At 36.3% G+C, this 14066-nt stretch overlaps 6 protein-coding genes across 6 annotated transcripts; 3 read left to right on the top strand and 3 right to left on the bottom strand.

Annotated features, from left to right (window-relative positions):
• Positions 1 to 358: 358 nt before the first annotated feature.
• On the top strand, positions 359 to 3593 carry RO3G_03037 (chitin synthase; the record flags this gene model as incomplete). Its single annotated transcript, XM_067657628.1, has 5 exons — positions 359 to 870; positions 924 to 1484; positions 1549 to 1939; positions 1985 to 2739; positions 2804 to 3593. The coding sequence occupies 5 exons, from the start codon at positions 359 to 361 to the stop codon at positions 3591 to 3593; spliced, it is 3009 nt and encodes a 1002-aa protein (XP_067513729.1).
• Positions 3594 to 3706: 113 nt separating this feature from the next.
• On the bottom strand, positions 3707 to 4309 carry RO3G_03036 (uncharacterized protein; the record flags this gene model as incomplete). Its single annotated transcript, XM_067657627.1, has 2 exons — positions 3707 to 4074; positions 4129 to 4309. The coding sequence occupies 2 exons, from the start codon at positions 4307 to 4309 to the stop codon at positions 3707 to 3709; spliced, it is 549 nt and encodes a 182-aa protein (XP_067513728.1).
• Positions 4310 to 4489: 180 nt separating this feature from the next.
• Positions 4490 to 5232, bottom strand: RO3G_03035 (adenylylsulfate kinase; the record flags this gene model as incomplete). The annotated part of the gene is made up of 3 exons (XM_067657626.1): positions 4490 to 4852; positions 4917 to 5108; positions 5161 to 5232. 3 exons carry the CDS (start codon positions 5230 to 5232, stop codon positions 4490 to 4492), a joined length of 627 nt encoding a protein of 208 aa, XP_067513727.1.
• A 1459-nt stretch (positions 5233 to 6691) lies between these two features.
• Positions 6692 to 8096, top strand: RO3G_03034 (uncharacterized protein; the record flags this gene model as incomplete). The annotated part of the gene is made up of 3 exons (XM_067657625.1): positions 6692 to 7303; positions 7360 to 7691; positions 7748 to 8096. The coding sequence occupies 3 exons, from the start codon at positions 6692 to 6694 to the stop codon at positions 8094 to 8096; spliced, it is 1293 nt and encodes a 430-aa protein (XP_067513726.1).
• A 311-nt stretch (positions 8097 to 8407) lies between these two features.
• On the top strand, positions 8408 to 9353 carry RO3G_03033 (uncharacterized protein; the record flags this gene model as incomplete). The annotated part of the gene is made up of 6 exons (XM_067657624.1): positions 8408 to 8524; positions 8577 to 8907; positions 8962 to 8981; positions 9042 to 9105; positions 9159 to 9196; positions 9249 to 9353. The coding sequence occupies 6 exons, from the start codon at positions 8408 to 8410 to the stop codon at positions 9351 to 9353; spliced, it is 675 nt and encodes a 224-aa protein (XP_067513725.1).
• Positions 9354 to 9390: 37 nt separating this feature from the next.
• Positions 9391 to 12181, bottom strand: RO3G_03032 (uncharacterized protein; the record flags this gene model as incomplete). Its single annotated transcript, XM_067657623.1, has 6 exons — positions 9391 to 9559; positions 9622 to 9671; positions 9724 to 9959; positions 10417 to 10871; positions 10925 to 11097; positions 11150 to 12181. 6 exons carry the CDS (start codon positions 12179 to 12181, stop codon positions 9391 to 9393), a joined length of 2115 nt encoding a protein of 704 aa, XP_067513724.1.
• Between the last annotated feature and the right edge of the window lie 1885 nt (positions 12182 to 14066).

Below are 14066 nucleotides of genomic sequence, written 5' to 3'. Positions count from 1 at the left end.
ACAGCGACCTTTTATACGACCTGAAAGACAAAAAAATGAACACAATAGCCGACTGTATCACTATCATCAAAGAACATACACACCAGTAAGCCATAGGAAGAATATATTGGGTAGAGAAGAAGCAAAAGGGACGAAACAGGAAACGTATGACTCGAGACCATCAAGCCTGCTTTCAGATGTTCAATTGTGGAAAATCTACTGCATTTTATTAACTTGCTGTATCCCAAATTGTTGTCTGAGATTTGCAGGTATAAAGGTGCCTTCTCCCTTCTCTTTTTAAATTTTTTTTTATTCAGGTATTCCTGATGGACCTGCACAGATGGCTTGGAGAGAAAAAATCGGACTGGTTAGCTTCATCATGTTTATTATGGGATGCGTTGGATTTTTGACCTTTGGATTCACTCAAACAGTATGTCCTTTAGCCCCACTAAGTCTCCGAGGAGGACAGGTCAGCGATAGTTATTTGATTATTGATGGTTGGGCCTATCTGCTCACTGCTTGGGATCATCCTGTGGGTATCACAGATTCAACTGTTAATGTGCTTTATCCACCTGTGAATGCGGGTGGTATGGATGCAACCTTTCTATTTCAATCCCCAAGAACTGAGTGTGCAACAGTTTTTCAACCGCTCCAGGGCGAACAACCCATCTACTTTCCTTGTCAATTGTTTAAACCTAACCAAACAGAGCCTCCTTCGACCAGTGAATTCAATAATCGAACATCGTGTCATCTATCAGAAGCTGCTAGAGACTTGTATAGTTACTTTCAGTCTAAAGGAGTGCCCAAGGAAAATAAATTTGATGCAGCTGCAAGAGTATATTATGACTGGAAAGATATTCATTCTGCTAATTCATTGACAGTATACAATGGGTAATCTTTTTTTTTTAAAAAAAAGTGAAGAATGGAAGCTGATTATTTTATAGAAATGTACTCAACTTAAAGTTACTTGAATCTTTACCAACTGATTATTTTAAAGTACCAGAGGATGGTTTAATTGCACGAATGATGTCGGACCCTGCAAGTTTCTCTGGTGTTGATATAACACGAACAGTTAGTACCAATGTAAATACAAACTCTTGGGAGAAAGAAGCTCGTTGTCTTTCGGCGGTCATCAAAGTAGGATTTCTTGATACGATCAGTATTGGTTGCATAGCTTCAAATATGGTCCTTTACGTTTCTCTTGCTGTTATACTGGGTGTAATTATCATCAAGTTCATATTGGCAGTTGTTTTTGGTTGGTTCTTATCCTGGAAACTCGGAAACTTTAAAGAGGATGGATCATATTCAGCAAGGATGAAACGCGAGGCAGAAATCGAACACTGGGCGGAAAATATGCAGGCAAGCATTCTGGCACATAAACCACAGATTTATTCTGCAAAAAAGAAAAAATTCTTGTTCCCACAGACATCCCGATTCACACAACCAATTCATGGTTCTACACGCTTTGATGGAAGTGGATCTACAATTTGGAAAAGCCCTGGCAGGTAAATAAAAAGAGAAAGAGACGAGATCAACGAAGCCAACAAGGGCTGACGGTTTACTTTACAGTACTTTAAAAGGATACATGGCTCGACAAACGGATAGTACAAGCAATGCTTCTTTAATTTACCGCACACCCTCATCTGGTGCCACTCGACTTCAAAGTACAGAGGGATCCTCAATCACTTCCTCGGGTATTGATCACAGTCTTCCCACCTGTCCACTTCCTCTTTCTCCATATGTCCTTCATCAGCCACTGGCAGAATATATGCCATTCGGTTACCCTCTAGCATATACCATATGTCTTGTCACATGCTATTCGGAAGGTGAAGAAGGTATCCGAACCACCCTTGATTCAATTGCTTCGAGTGATTATCCCAACAGCCACAAACTACTACTCGTCATCTGTGATGGTCTGATCACTGGCTCGGGTGAAGCCAAATCCACTCCCGAGATTTGCGTAAGTATGATGTGCGATCTTCTTGTCCCAGCCGACAAAGTACAGCCTTATGCTTATGTGGCCCTTGCAGATGGTTTCCGCCAGAACAATATGGCCAAGGTCTATGCTGGTTTTTACAAGTACAATGATACGATTGTTGATAGCGAGCATCAGCAGCGTATGCCGATGATTACTATTGTCAAATGCGGTACATCTGCAGAACATCAAAAGCCAGGCAACAGAGGCAAGCGTGATTCACAAATCATCCTGATGCAATTCATGCAAAAAGTCGTGTTTGATGAGCGTATGACAATGATGGAATATGAGTTCTTTAATAGCATCTGGCGCATCACTGGTATACCTCCAGACAAATATGAAATTGTGCTCATGGTAGACGCAGACACAAAACTTTATCCAGACGCCTTGTCTCGCTTGGTCTCTTGTGCTGTGAAGGATCCAGAGATATCTGGACTTTGTGGAGAGACAAAGATTGCTAATAAAACAGATAGTTGGGTTTCGATGATCCAAGTCTTTGAGTATTACATCTCTCATCATCAATCCAAAGCATTCGAATCCATCTTTGGTGGTGTAACATGTTTGCCTGGTTGCTTTTGCATGTATCGCATCAAGGCGCCCAAAGGACCTGATGGGTATTGGGTACCTATCTTGGCTAATCCAGATATTGTGGCAAAGTATTCTGAAAATGTAGTAGATACACTTCACAAGAAAAATTTATTATTGCTTGGTGAGGATAGATACCTGTCCACTTTGATGCTTCGAACATTCCCGAATCGTAAAATGATGTTTGTTCCACAAGCAGTGTAAATCCATTTCGAAGCGAAAAAAATATAAATAAAACAAAACTGAAAATATTTTTTTCAATAGATGCAAGACAGTTGTACCTGACACATTTAAAGTTTTGCTCTCTCAACGTCGCCGTTGGATTAACTCGACTATTCATAACCTAATGGAGCTCTTATTTGTACATGATCTTTGTGGAACTTTTTGCTTTTCAATGCAATTTGTCATTTTTATGGAGCTCATAGGTACTTTAGCATTACCTGCAGCCATCTCTTTCACCATCTACTTGATTGTCATTGCCCTTTTGGGAAAGCCTGCAATTATTCCTCTTACTTTGTTGGCCATCATTTTGGGTCTTCCCGCTGTTCTGATTATGATGACCAGTCGTAAAATGGTCTATGTGGGCTGGATGTTGGTGTACCTGTTCAGCCTGCCGATCTGGAATTTTGTCTTGCCAACATATGCCTATTGGCATTTTGATGATTTCTCTTGGGGCGATACACGAAAGATAGCTGGTGCAGAGCAAGATAAAGGACACGGTGACAAGGAAGGTGAATTTGATAGTAACCTGGTGTTAATGAAGAAATGGAGCGAATACGAAAAGGAAAGAAGGGTCAAAGAAGCATTGGAACACCATTTACAACTGCCTCGATTCGCAAATAAATCAAAGGGCATTGAATTTGACGTGTACCGAGGACCAACGAAACAGAACAATAACAAATCAATAAGGCCTTATACTAGTGGCATGTCACTGACTCGACAAAAATTAGAAATACCCATGTTCTCTACTAGGCGACCAGTAAGAGAAACTGAGATTGCATTAAACTTACTAGGCCATCGCCAAGCATCCTCTAGCAAACAAAGTAAAAAATAATGCACCAAAAAAATTGAACACAATATTCATGTAATAATTCCCCTTTAATCCCCTTTCTTTACTTTTCATACATTTAAAAGAAATGTATTTTGCTGGTATAAAAGAAATGTAGTTTATTGTTCCAGACAAACAAACACATCTTGTTCCGGTACATCTTTTAATAATTTTGTATACTGTTTCCAAATTGCATTTAATCTATCAATCTCCTTGTTCTTTTTTTCGAGTTCATTTTTTAACTGTTTGTTTTTTGACAGCAGATCGCTCATTTTATCTTCTATTGATGGCATCATTACCTTCTTTTTGCGTTCTTGTTGTAACTGTGATTCAGATGACTGTCTTTTTCTGGAATTTTTAGGTATTGGTTTCTTGAATAGAGTTGTACTACTGCTGCCACTGCTATTACTACTAATACCACTAGATGTATTGATGTCGTTTATCTCGTGGTTATCTTTACTACTATCTTTTGAAATGACCATGTATCCTATGTAAAAGGATTAAGAAATGTGTTGCCATTCATAATGACATATTTATGTACCTTTTGCTTTAGCCCCTTCTACTACCACACATTGAGGCTCCTTTGATGGTTTTACTGAATGTGATCTTAAAAGGTTTTTTTCGCGTGTCTTTTTTATTTGTTTGTTCAACAGTTCAATGATCGCAGGATGTTCTCTTATTTTGATGAGCCAATTGTCACCATGTGTTGGGTGACTAGACATGTAGGTAATCAATGGAGAAATATTTGTAATATTTCGGTATTTAATGTATAGACAAAGTCTTTCTGTAGGTATTGGGAAAAGTTTTGTTTTTTCGTCTGGGTAAGCTTTACGTATCCAGCTGATATAGTCTTCAATAGGTGTATTTACCATTTATTTATTTTTATTAAAGAAAAATTAAAATTAATATTTTTTAACAATTTTTTCAGAGTCAAGTAATTGATTCTTTAAAAGATAATCTATAATTAATTCAACACCTTGTTCAATAGTTACTTGGTCAGTGTGAATATGAACCTCAGGTTTAAGAGGGGCTTCATAAGGAGCAGAGATACCAGTGAATTCTTTAATCTCACCAGCCTTAGCCTTTTTGTAAAGACCCTTGGGATCTCTTGATTCAACCACTTCTAAGGGAGCATCCACAAACACTTCAATGAATGGAATACCCGCAGCTTCGTGAAGAGCACGAGCAGAGTCACGATCAGCACGGTAAGGACTAATGAAGGCAGTCATAGCAACAACAGTAGCATCAGCAAATAATTTTGCAACCTAAACATGCAATCTAAGTCTTTGTTTTTTTCTTCTGACAGCTCTTTTTTTTTTTTTTTTTTACCTCGGAAATACGACGAATGTTTTCTGTTCTATCCTCTGGTCCAAAACCCAAGTTCTTGTTCAATCCAAATCTAATGTTGTCACCATCCAATCTGTATGCATTGATGCCTGAATGAAGCAGTGTTTGTTCCAAGGCAGTGGCCAAAGTAGATTTACCGGAAGCTGAGAGGCCCGTAAACCAAATTGTATAACCCTTTTTTCCATTATTTAAATGACAGCTCTTTTTTTTTTTTTATCTATTTTACCTTTTGCTTTAATAATTCTTGACGCTCCTTTAATGAAACGCTTCCTTCATGCCATGTAATGTTTGTAGCCATTTTTTCTATTTAGTTTGTTTTTTCAATAAAAGTAAAAAAAAAAAAAAAAAAAAAAAAAAAAAAAAAAAAGCTAATCAAAAAAGATGAAGTAAAAGTTCGGAGTTGATCAAGTCATACCCTATTGGAAGTTCCTGATATTGCGTTATTGTTCGTTATTTTTCCGAAATTATTATGATGCTTTTTGTGTAGGTCAATTTAGGTATAAAGGCATATAATATTCTTTATTATTATAATATACGCTTAATGGTCTGAGATACAATAAGTAACGAAATAGATGTCAGTAATTGAAGAATACAAGGGCTCACAATCTAATGATATATAAAAATGAAACAGAGCAGTTATTTAACCGAAAAAATACAAAAGCACGATGGAAAATCAATTGTATATTTGAAACCATTTTAAATTAACATTTAAAAATGCAGTACGCCCTCATTTATATAGTTTTTACAGATCCCCCTTGCTGAACTGAGGGTTTAGTTTATTCAATTCAAATAGGAATCCCTCAAGTAACAGATGAACAACTGCCAGTCTTTTCTTTGTTCTCTAATTCTTTCATATTCTTAGTTGTTATTCAAAGAATATTGCCATACAACCACATCATTTGCCTTTATATGTTTTATCTCATCCTTTAAATAGAAGGTTTGTATTAATATCTTTTCTATAGCTTCATAATAATTATTACTATTCTTATTCTGATGTATTTATGAATAATATCAAAGTATTTATTTTGTATAAAAAAAGGAGGTCAAAAAGACTGTAGACACAATAATAAATAATGGATGAAAATGATAATTACTTATTGAGAGGTTGATATGGTGTGGAAAAGAAGCATGAGATGTAACTATTTCTTAATGAAATGATCTTTGATATGCAAAATTGATTATGATTTATATAAAACATAATTGATTGTCAAAGATCAAAGCCTCTCGCTTCCAAGTAGCAATACAGCCAAGTTTATTAAACCTGTAGACGTTGAGATCTATGTGTTTGAAAAATAAACATTGAAATAAAGTAACCAAATACGTCATGTCATTTTGCTTTTTGTTTATCTTTTGTTTACAATAACAAGTGTGCATGAAACGCCGTGGCTCTTTCCTTTACTTAAGCCTATCTCCTTGATGATTTTCCTTTTCTTTTTCTTTACTTCTTTTTCATGTCTTTAAAGGCACAGTATAGTGCGATACCTGCCGATCCAGAAAGCCCATCCCTTCCCCTTCAAAAGGTAAATATTAAAAAAGTATATTTTGCGTGCCCTGTTTCTTTTTCTCATTTTTATTTGATACAAGAAAAAACGAATCCATATCATCCTAGGATCTATCGTTCTTGGTTTGATAGGGTCTGCTCTTGTTGGATCCCTTATTTTCTTTGGTATAAGAGCATTCACACCAGGTAAAGGGGAAGATTAATTAAAAAAAAATAAAAACTAAAAGACATAACAGAGCCTCCAAGAAATGTGATTATGATGATCAGCGATGGCTTTGGCCCAGCTTCAGAAACCTTTGCTCGACAATATTTTACTCAAATTAACAAACGTGAAATCAAAAGCCTTTTGCCGTTGGATGAGATTCATGTAGGCCACAGTCGAACTCAAAGCAGCTCAAGTCTTATCACCGATAGTGCTGCCGGTGCTACAGCCTTTGCCTGCGCTCATAAATCTTACAACGGTGCCATCGGAGTCTATCCAAACAAAAAGCCATGCGGCACAGTCTTGGAATCTGCCAAGGTACACAAAAACATGTTGACCGGCCTGGTCGTCACCTCACGTATCACGCATGCGACCCCAGCTTCTTTTTCAGCACACGTCCCTTCGCGTGATTGGGAAGCTATGATCGCTGAACAACAGATTGGGTATAGTCCACTGGGAAGAACGGTTGATTTGATGTTTGGAGGTGGTAGTTGTGAGTTCTTGAGTAACTCTACAGAAGGCAGCTGTCGCATGGATGATCGCGATTTGTTTACTGAGGCCAAAGAAAAGTTTGGTTGGGATGTCAAGTATGGGTCAAGAGAACATTTGGATGAGTTGAGTGAAGATGAAGTTCAATTGCCACTGATGGCCTTATTTTCCCTTAATGTAAGTAAAAGAGTAAAAGAGAAGGCTAAACTTTTGTATTTATTATGCTTACATAGCATATGGATTATGAAATTGACAGAAATCCTGAACAACAACCTGCGCTTCATGAAATGGTGGCTAAAGCGTTATCTATTCTTGAAAAAAAATCTAAAGAGCAAGGTACAGGCTTCTTTTTAATGATTGAAGGTAGTCGTATCGATATGGCAGCTCATACCAATGATCCTGCTGCTCATGTGCATGATATCTTGGAATATCAACAAACAGTTCAATTAGTCAAGGAGTTTGTTGATCAACATCCCAACACAGTCATGGTTTCTACAAGTGATCATGAAACAGGAGGATTTACTGCGGGTAGACAAGTAGGTGAAGACTATCCTGAATATAAATGGTATTTAAAAAAAGGAATAATAAAAGAAAGAAAAATAATGTCTATGAATTTTATAGGAATCCTGAGGTGATTGAGCACGTTCGTAATTCATCTGAAGCTTTGGCTACTGCCTGGGATGAGTTGCTAAAAAAAGAAACTAACGAACGTGTCCTTTATGAATATCTGAAACGTGTTATTATTGAATTTGGCCTAGGTATTGAGGATGCGACTGATGACGAGATGGAGAGGATCATGTCATGGGCAGAGAGTGGAAAGACAACGGATGAATTAGCTTATGTCTTTGGTGATATGGTCTCACGTCGTGCTCTTATTGGCGTAAGTTTTATTTCTTTTCGCTCTAAAATAGCCAATGTCACTCAATCTATTTTTTTGACAGTGGTCTACTCACGGCCATACAGCTGTTGACGTCAATTTGTATGCAAAAGGAGATGGCACTGAATTCTTGCGAGGTAGTCATGAAAACACAGATATTGGTGACTTTATTGTTAGTTATCTTGACTTGGACCTTGAATCAATTACAGAGAAAATTCAAGAACTTTTTCTGAATGACGTACCTCCAAAGCAAAATAGACGTGCAATTTATCATGACTAGAAATGTCATTGGCCCTCTTATTTTTTTTCTATCAAATTCGGATTCAATTGTGTTACCTTAAACATTTATATGAAATGCGGGGGGTCCTTTATCTTTTTTCTTTTTTTTCTCGAAAATAATAAAAATGCTTTCTACTGTTGCTCGTACACTCAAGACTAATGCTATCAAGCGTGTTGCTAGCCCTTTAACTACTTCTATTCGTACCAAGGTGACCTTACCTGAACTTCCTTATGAATACAACGTAAGTATAGAAAACGCGTCTCGGAATAAAAAGTATTCAATTATCACAACAGGGTCTTGAACCTTACATTAATGAAGAAATCATGCGTCTTCACCATTCAAAGCATCATCAAGCCTATGTGAACGGATTCAACCAAGCTGAAGAAAAGCTTCAGGGAGCCTTCCAAGCCAACGATTTAACTCAACAAATCGCTCTTCAAAACGCTCTGAAGTTCAACGGTGGCGGACACATCAACCATACCCTCTTCTGGCAAAACTTGGCCCCCAAGGGTAAGGGTGGAGGAAGTCTCGCCAAGGGTGCTTTATCATCTGCTATTGAAAAGCAATTTGGATCCTTTGATGACTTTGTCAAGGAGTTTAATACCGCTGCTGCTGGTGTTCAAGGTATAGAGGAGCTTGATACTATTTAAAGAATGACTTTTAATCACTTTTCTCTAGGTTCTGGTTGGGCCTGGTTGGTAATGCGATAGAATGATAACAAGGGGAAATTTTATATTTAAACTTTTCTTGAATTGTAGGGTTATAACAAGGCAGCCAAACGTCTTGAAATTGCCACTACGCCTAACCAAGATCCTTTGCTTCGTAAGTAAATAATAAAATAGGTTGCATAACTTATTAATCTTTATTTCTGTTAGACTTGACTCCTCTTTTGGGTGTTGATGTTTGGGAACACGTAAGATTACCTGCTTGAAAAAGAAAGAAGACTAAAGCTTTGTTATGTATAGGCTTACTACTTGCAATACAAGAACGTTCGTCCCGATTACCTCAAGAACATTTGGGAAGTTATCAATTGGGAAACTGTTGCTGAACGTTTTGCTAAGGCTACATAATTTAATAACAATAAAAAAATACAGTGTATTTTTGTTTTTAACAAGCACATTTATTCACATCACTATTGTCTAGTTCATCCAAACGAATTGGATCACTTTGTTCATCGTAAAGCTCTATGCTTGACTCTTGTTGAAGTGCACTTTTAGCAATCAATTGAAATGCTTCTTCTATATTTGTTCCTTCCTTTGCTGATGTTTCAAAATGACTATTATAAAATGACTTGAGACATCAAAAAAAAACCCCCCCCCAAAAAACTGTGACACTTACGGTATATTTCCCTTTGCTTGGCAAAATGCCAAGGTCCTTTTTTGTGGTATCTATGCAAAAATAGAAAAATGAATATATTAAAAAGAGAGTGCTTCTATGTACTGTTCGTTTTGATTTGTCTACATCCACTTTATTTCCTAATATGACAAATGGGAATCGATCAGGATCCCGAGGTGAGGCTTGTAAGAGGAATTCATCATGCCATCCTTCCAAGGATTGATAAGAGGCAGTGTTATTCACATCATAGACCAACACACAACAATCTGCTCCACGATAAAAGGCGACACCCAAAGATTGAAATCGTTCTTGACCTGCTGTATCCCATATCTGCATCGTGACTAATGTATCATCATTTATTACTATTTCTTTTGTCAAAAAATCAGCACCGATCGTTGCTTTATAGTGAGAACTGAATTTATTATTGGCATATTGGTTTATTAACGATGTCTTTCCTACTCTATTTAATCATATTATTTTGACATTAAATTCGTTTTTTCTTCTTCTTTTCCTTTACCCACTATCACCTAGCAGGATAATCTGAATACACATTAACAAATAGTAGAATATTCATCATAAATAAATAAACCTTTAATAATACTTTTCTCTTTGTTGTTGCCATGTTTTATTAATAAAAACAAACAAAAAAAAAGACAAAAAAAAAAAAAATGGAAGCCAACAAAAATTACATAATATGACACTGTGACGATTCTCTTTGTTTATTTTCCATCTTTTTATATTTCACCAAATGATCCAATAAAAGAGTACGATCTTTTGCCTGTTTATGATTTGCTTTACTTGCTTTTGAGTAGTAGCGATAGGCTTGTTTATAGTTTCTAGGCACACCGATACCCATCTCATAATACCATCCTAGCAGATAACATGCTTCTGGTAAACGATATTTGACTGCTGCCATACGACACCACTGAAATGCTGCATCCTCATCTCTTGAATGTGTCTTGATCCACTGTGAATCATCATGTTCAAATATATAGGCTTGTTCTTCTGCTTGTTCTTGAGGCACTTGTATACCCTGATTGTATAATCTACTTAAACCAACCATGGCCAGTGGACTCTCTTGAGAAGCCATTTGATAATATTGAAATGCCTTGTTGAGATCAATTCGACCATTGTATCTGCCTTGTTCATAGATACTTCCTAATTTATATTGAGCGGCCGACATGCCCATCTCAGCTGCATAATCAAGATAACTAATAGCGCCAAAAGCACCGCCGTAGCTTTGAATCAAATCACTATAGACACCGATATGAGCTATTTAGGAATGAACCAATCGACTGAAACTTACTTTGGTATATGCACTGAAGGGTAATCGTTTAAGAGTAATAAACCGAGGGTATAAGGTGCCTCGGGACAGGATGATCCCGTAGACTTTTCGCATGCTTTCACTAATAACTGGATCGCTGCCATCACATTTTGTCTTGATCCAAACTCACCATTCAAGTGAATCATGGCTATACGCTGTTGATACACTTGTTAGCCTTCTTTTCTTCTTTATAAATAGCAAACTTACATAAATTGCTTCAATTAGTCCCAAGGCGGCTGCATCTTCATAAAGTTGAAAGGATGTCATGTAATCTTGTTCTTTTTCATGATATCGGGCCACAGCAAACATGGCCTCAGGCACTCTTTCTTTAGCAGCAATTTCATAATATTTCAATGCTTTCGTTGGGTTCTTTTTGAATCCATACAGCCCACGATCTAACCAAGAGCCCAGCAAATAAGCAGCTTCGCCTATTTTTTGATTTGCTAATTTCTTGATCCATCGTATGCCTTCCTCTTGCAGCATCTTTTGCTTTGAGTTCTGAGATTGATTTTCTTCTTTTTCTTCTTCCATCTCTCCACCAGGCACTGTGAAATGTTGCTGTTGATTGTAATCAAAGCTATTAGTACTACGCTGGCTGTCTATACTAGAACGATAACTCATACGACTACTGATCGGCTTGAGTAACGAAAAATGGCTGGTACGAGTCGATTTGGTATCATAAAGACCAGCAATTTCGAGAAGGTATTTTGCATATGTCAGCTGAACATTTGGGTCCTTGGTTTTGAGAGCCATGGTTCGGTAGAGCTTGATGGCATCTGGATTATTTGTGAGACTGTAAGAAGCCTTTGCATATTTGGATTGGTAAGAGAGTGCATGAGAGGGTGCTTGGGAGGGTGTGACGGATGTGATGGATTGTGCTCTTTGTCTTTTATTTTCGGGTATAACTGCAGGTTGTAAAAAGTGGCTGGTGAGATCTGGATCGTGTTGTGGAAGTTGAGGCGGTGGCACTTCTTGCTTAGTCGAGGGTTCAGTGGACGTCTGTTCCTCATCATCAAAAAGAGAAGGAATAGGTTTAAGGGGTGGCAATAATTCAAAAGAAGGTTCAACAAGTACTTTACTCATCCTTCGGTTGACAGGTTGAAGTTCAGGTGTGCTGGGTATACTGTGTGAGATAGGTCTTTCTTCGTCTGAATCAGCATCTGGATTAATAACACGTAATGTCCAAGAAGGTGTTGTATCGTGTATAGAAGTGTCTGAAAGTTGATCGTCTGAATCCATATTGTAATTAAGCAGGAAAAAAAGAAAAAAAGAAAAAGAGAGAGAGAAAAAAATAGAAAGGAAAATAAATAAACTACGAGGAAAAAAAAAACCTAAAAATAACAAAAAAGAACTTTTTTTTTTCTTACTTCCCATTCTTAGTAATTATTCACACCTTTTTCACACTTTCTTTATTTTTCCTTTTATAAAAGAAGCTATCCAGAAAAGTGGTTCATATTATCCCCTTGTTTATAATAAAAATAGATGATTAAAACATGCTTGCATTTTTTTTTTATTTTTATTTTTTAATGCATTAAACACCTGAAAATAAAACAATCTCGAGATTTTATTGGACAGTTTTATTTATCAAACTGACAAAGCAACGTTAGATAATAATAGATGCAGTGGATTTTTCCATCTTTTAAAATGATTGAGTTGGCTAATATAATAAACTTCATTCGCTAAGGAAACGAAAGAATACATAAAATCCCAACTAATTGAATGAGTGCAGTCGAGTTCAAGGGCTTGCAAGAAAAGACGCAGTAGTGCTCAATTTAAATATTTCATTCACCTTTTACAAGCAGGGTTTTCAGACCCGAAATCTGCTCAGCAATGAGCAATTCTAGGTAGCTTTGCTTATATGCTGTCAGACAAATATAGCATCAGCAATAACAGCATACCTTCAGGACACATGTTAAAAAAATACAAGCTTGGGTCAATCCCCCCCTTTTTTTTTTTGTAAATCATTTTGAATTTTTTTAATAAAGCCTCATCTACCGTGCAGAAGGGATTTACGATTTCAATCTTTGATTGTAAACATATAAAAGGTAAATACGGGGTATCTTTTAGACAAGCAACCAAATACATGCCATCTTTCAGTCATGGTTAGCTTGTTAAATACTCATTATTCGTATGAGATTACTCAAATATTATACAAACTTACCAAAGCTTATTACATATCAAGTTTCTTTCCAACATTGATCATATAACAAATTACACTGTTCATCGAGCTCAATGACGATTGGGATTCAACTTGGTTTGATTCTAGAATATTCCCTTATTGTACATAAAATACAGTTCAATCAAGTGTACTCTCTATTGCCTTGAAATCCAATAAAGAGACCATGGACTCATTCACAAAGTTTCAAGTATTACTTCTCTTTACTTTTATCTACAAACATCTTTTTTATTATTATTATTATTTCCAATGAACATAAATTAGGAGCAGACTCTTTACACGTATTTTTTTTTTATTAAAACATAATAAAGATATAATCAAAGCAAAAAATATAGGCTTGGAAAGATAAAAGACGAATACAAAGCTTACCGTTCAACAGACTTTATTCTATCTATACTTGTGCCCACAAAACAAATTTATACTCAATGCTTCAAGTATTGTTGTTGCAACACTTGAGTTGTATATTCATTAGCTAAAAAGTGATTTAGATATAATAAAATTAATACAACAGGAAGCCTTTGGTTGAGAGTGTTACTTATATCGGACAACTCATCTTATTATTTTTTTAAATTTTACTTGTATTCATCTTACAAGATTCTATTATTCAATTGTGAATGGCTTTTGCTTATCTTTCCATTTTTAATCTTGATATTAAAAGATGTTTGAATAGATTTAGGGTGAAAAATGTGTTGATTCGAATTTATCTTTATTCAACCACATGTTTTTTTTTTTTTTTTGTCTTGCTGAGATATCTATTTTGACTACAAAGAAGACATGATTTTGTTTATAAGCACAGGATCACTCTTGTGATTGGTAGTACAGCATAATTAAAGGTCATAAAAGGGCGGTAATTGTCCTTTTTAGTCTTCATAGTCTTAGAAATAAGCTTGTCTGAGCACGACTTGAACTAGAAAGATTTTTAAAGCAATTGAAAGGTGATTGTTATGA

The sequence above is a fragment of the Rhizopus delemar genome, genomic scaffold (assembly GCF_000149305.1).
Source record: "Rhizopus delemar RA 99-880 supercont3.2 genomic scaffold, whole genome shotgun sequence".
NCBI classification, from domain to species: domain Eukaryota; kingdom Fungi; phylum Mucoromycota; class Mucoromycetes; order Mucorales; family Rhizopodaceae; genus Rhizopus; species Rhizopus delemar.
Note: the sequence above shows the minus strand (reverse complement) of the source record. Positions and strands in the feature narration are given on the sequence as shown.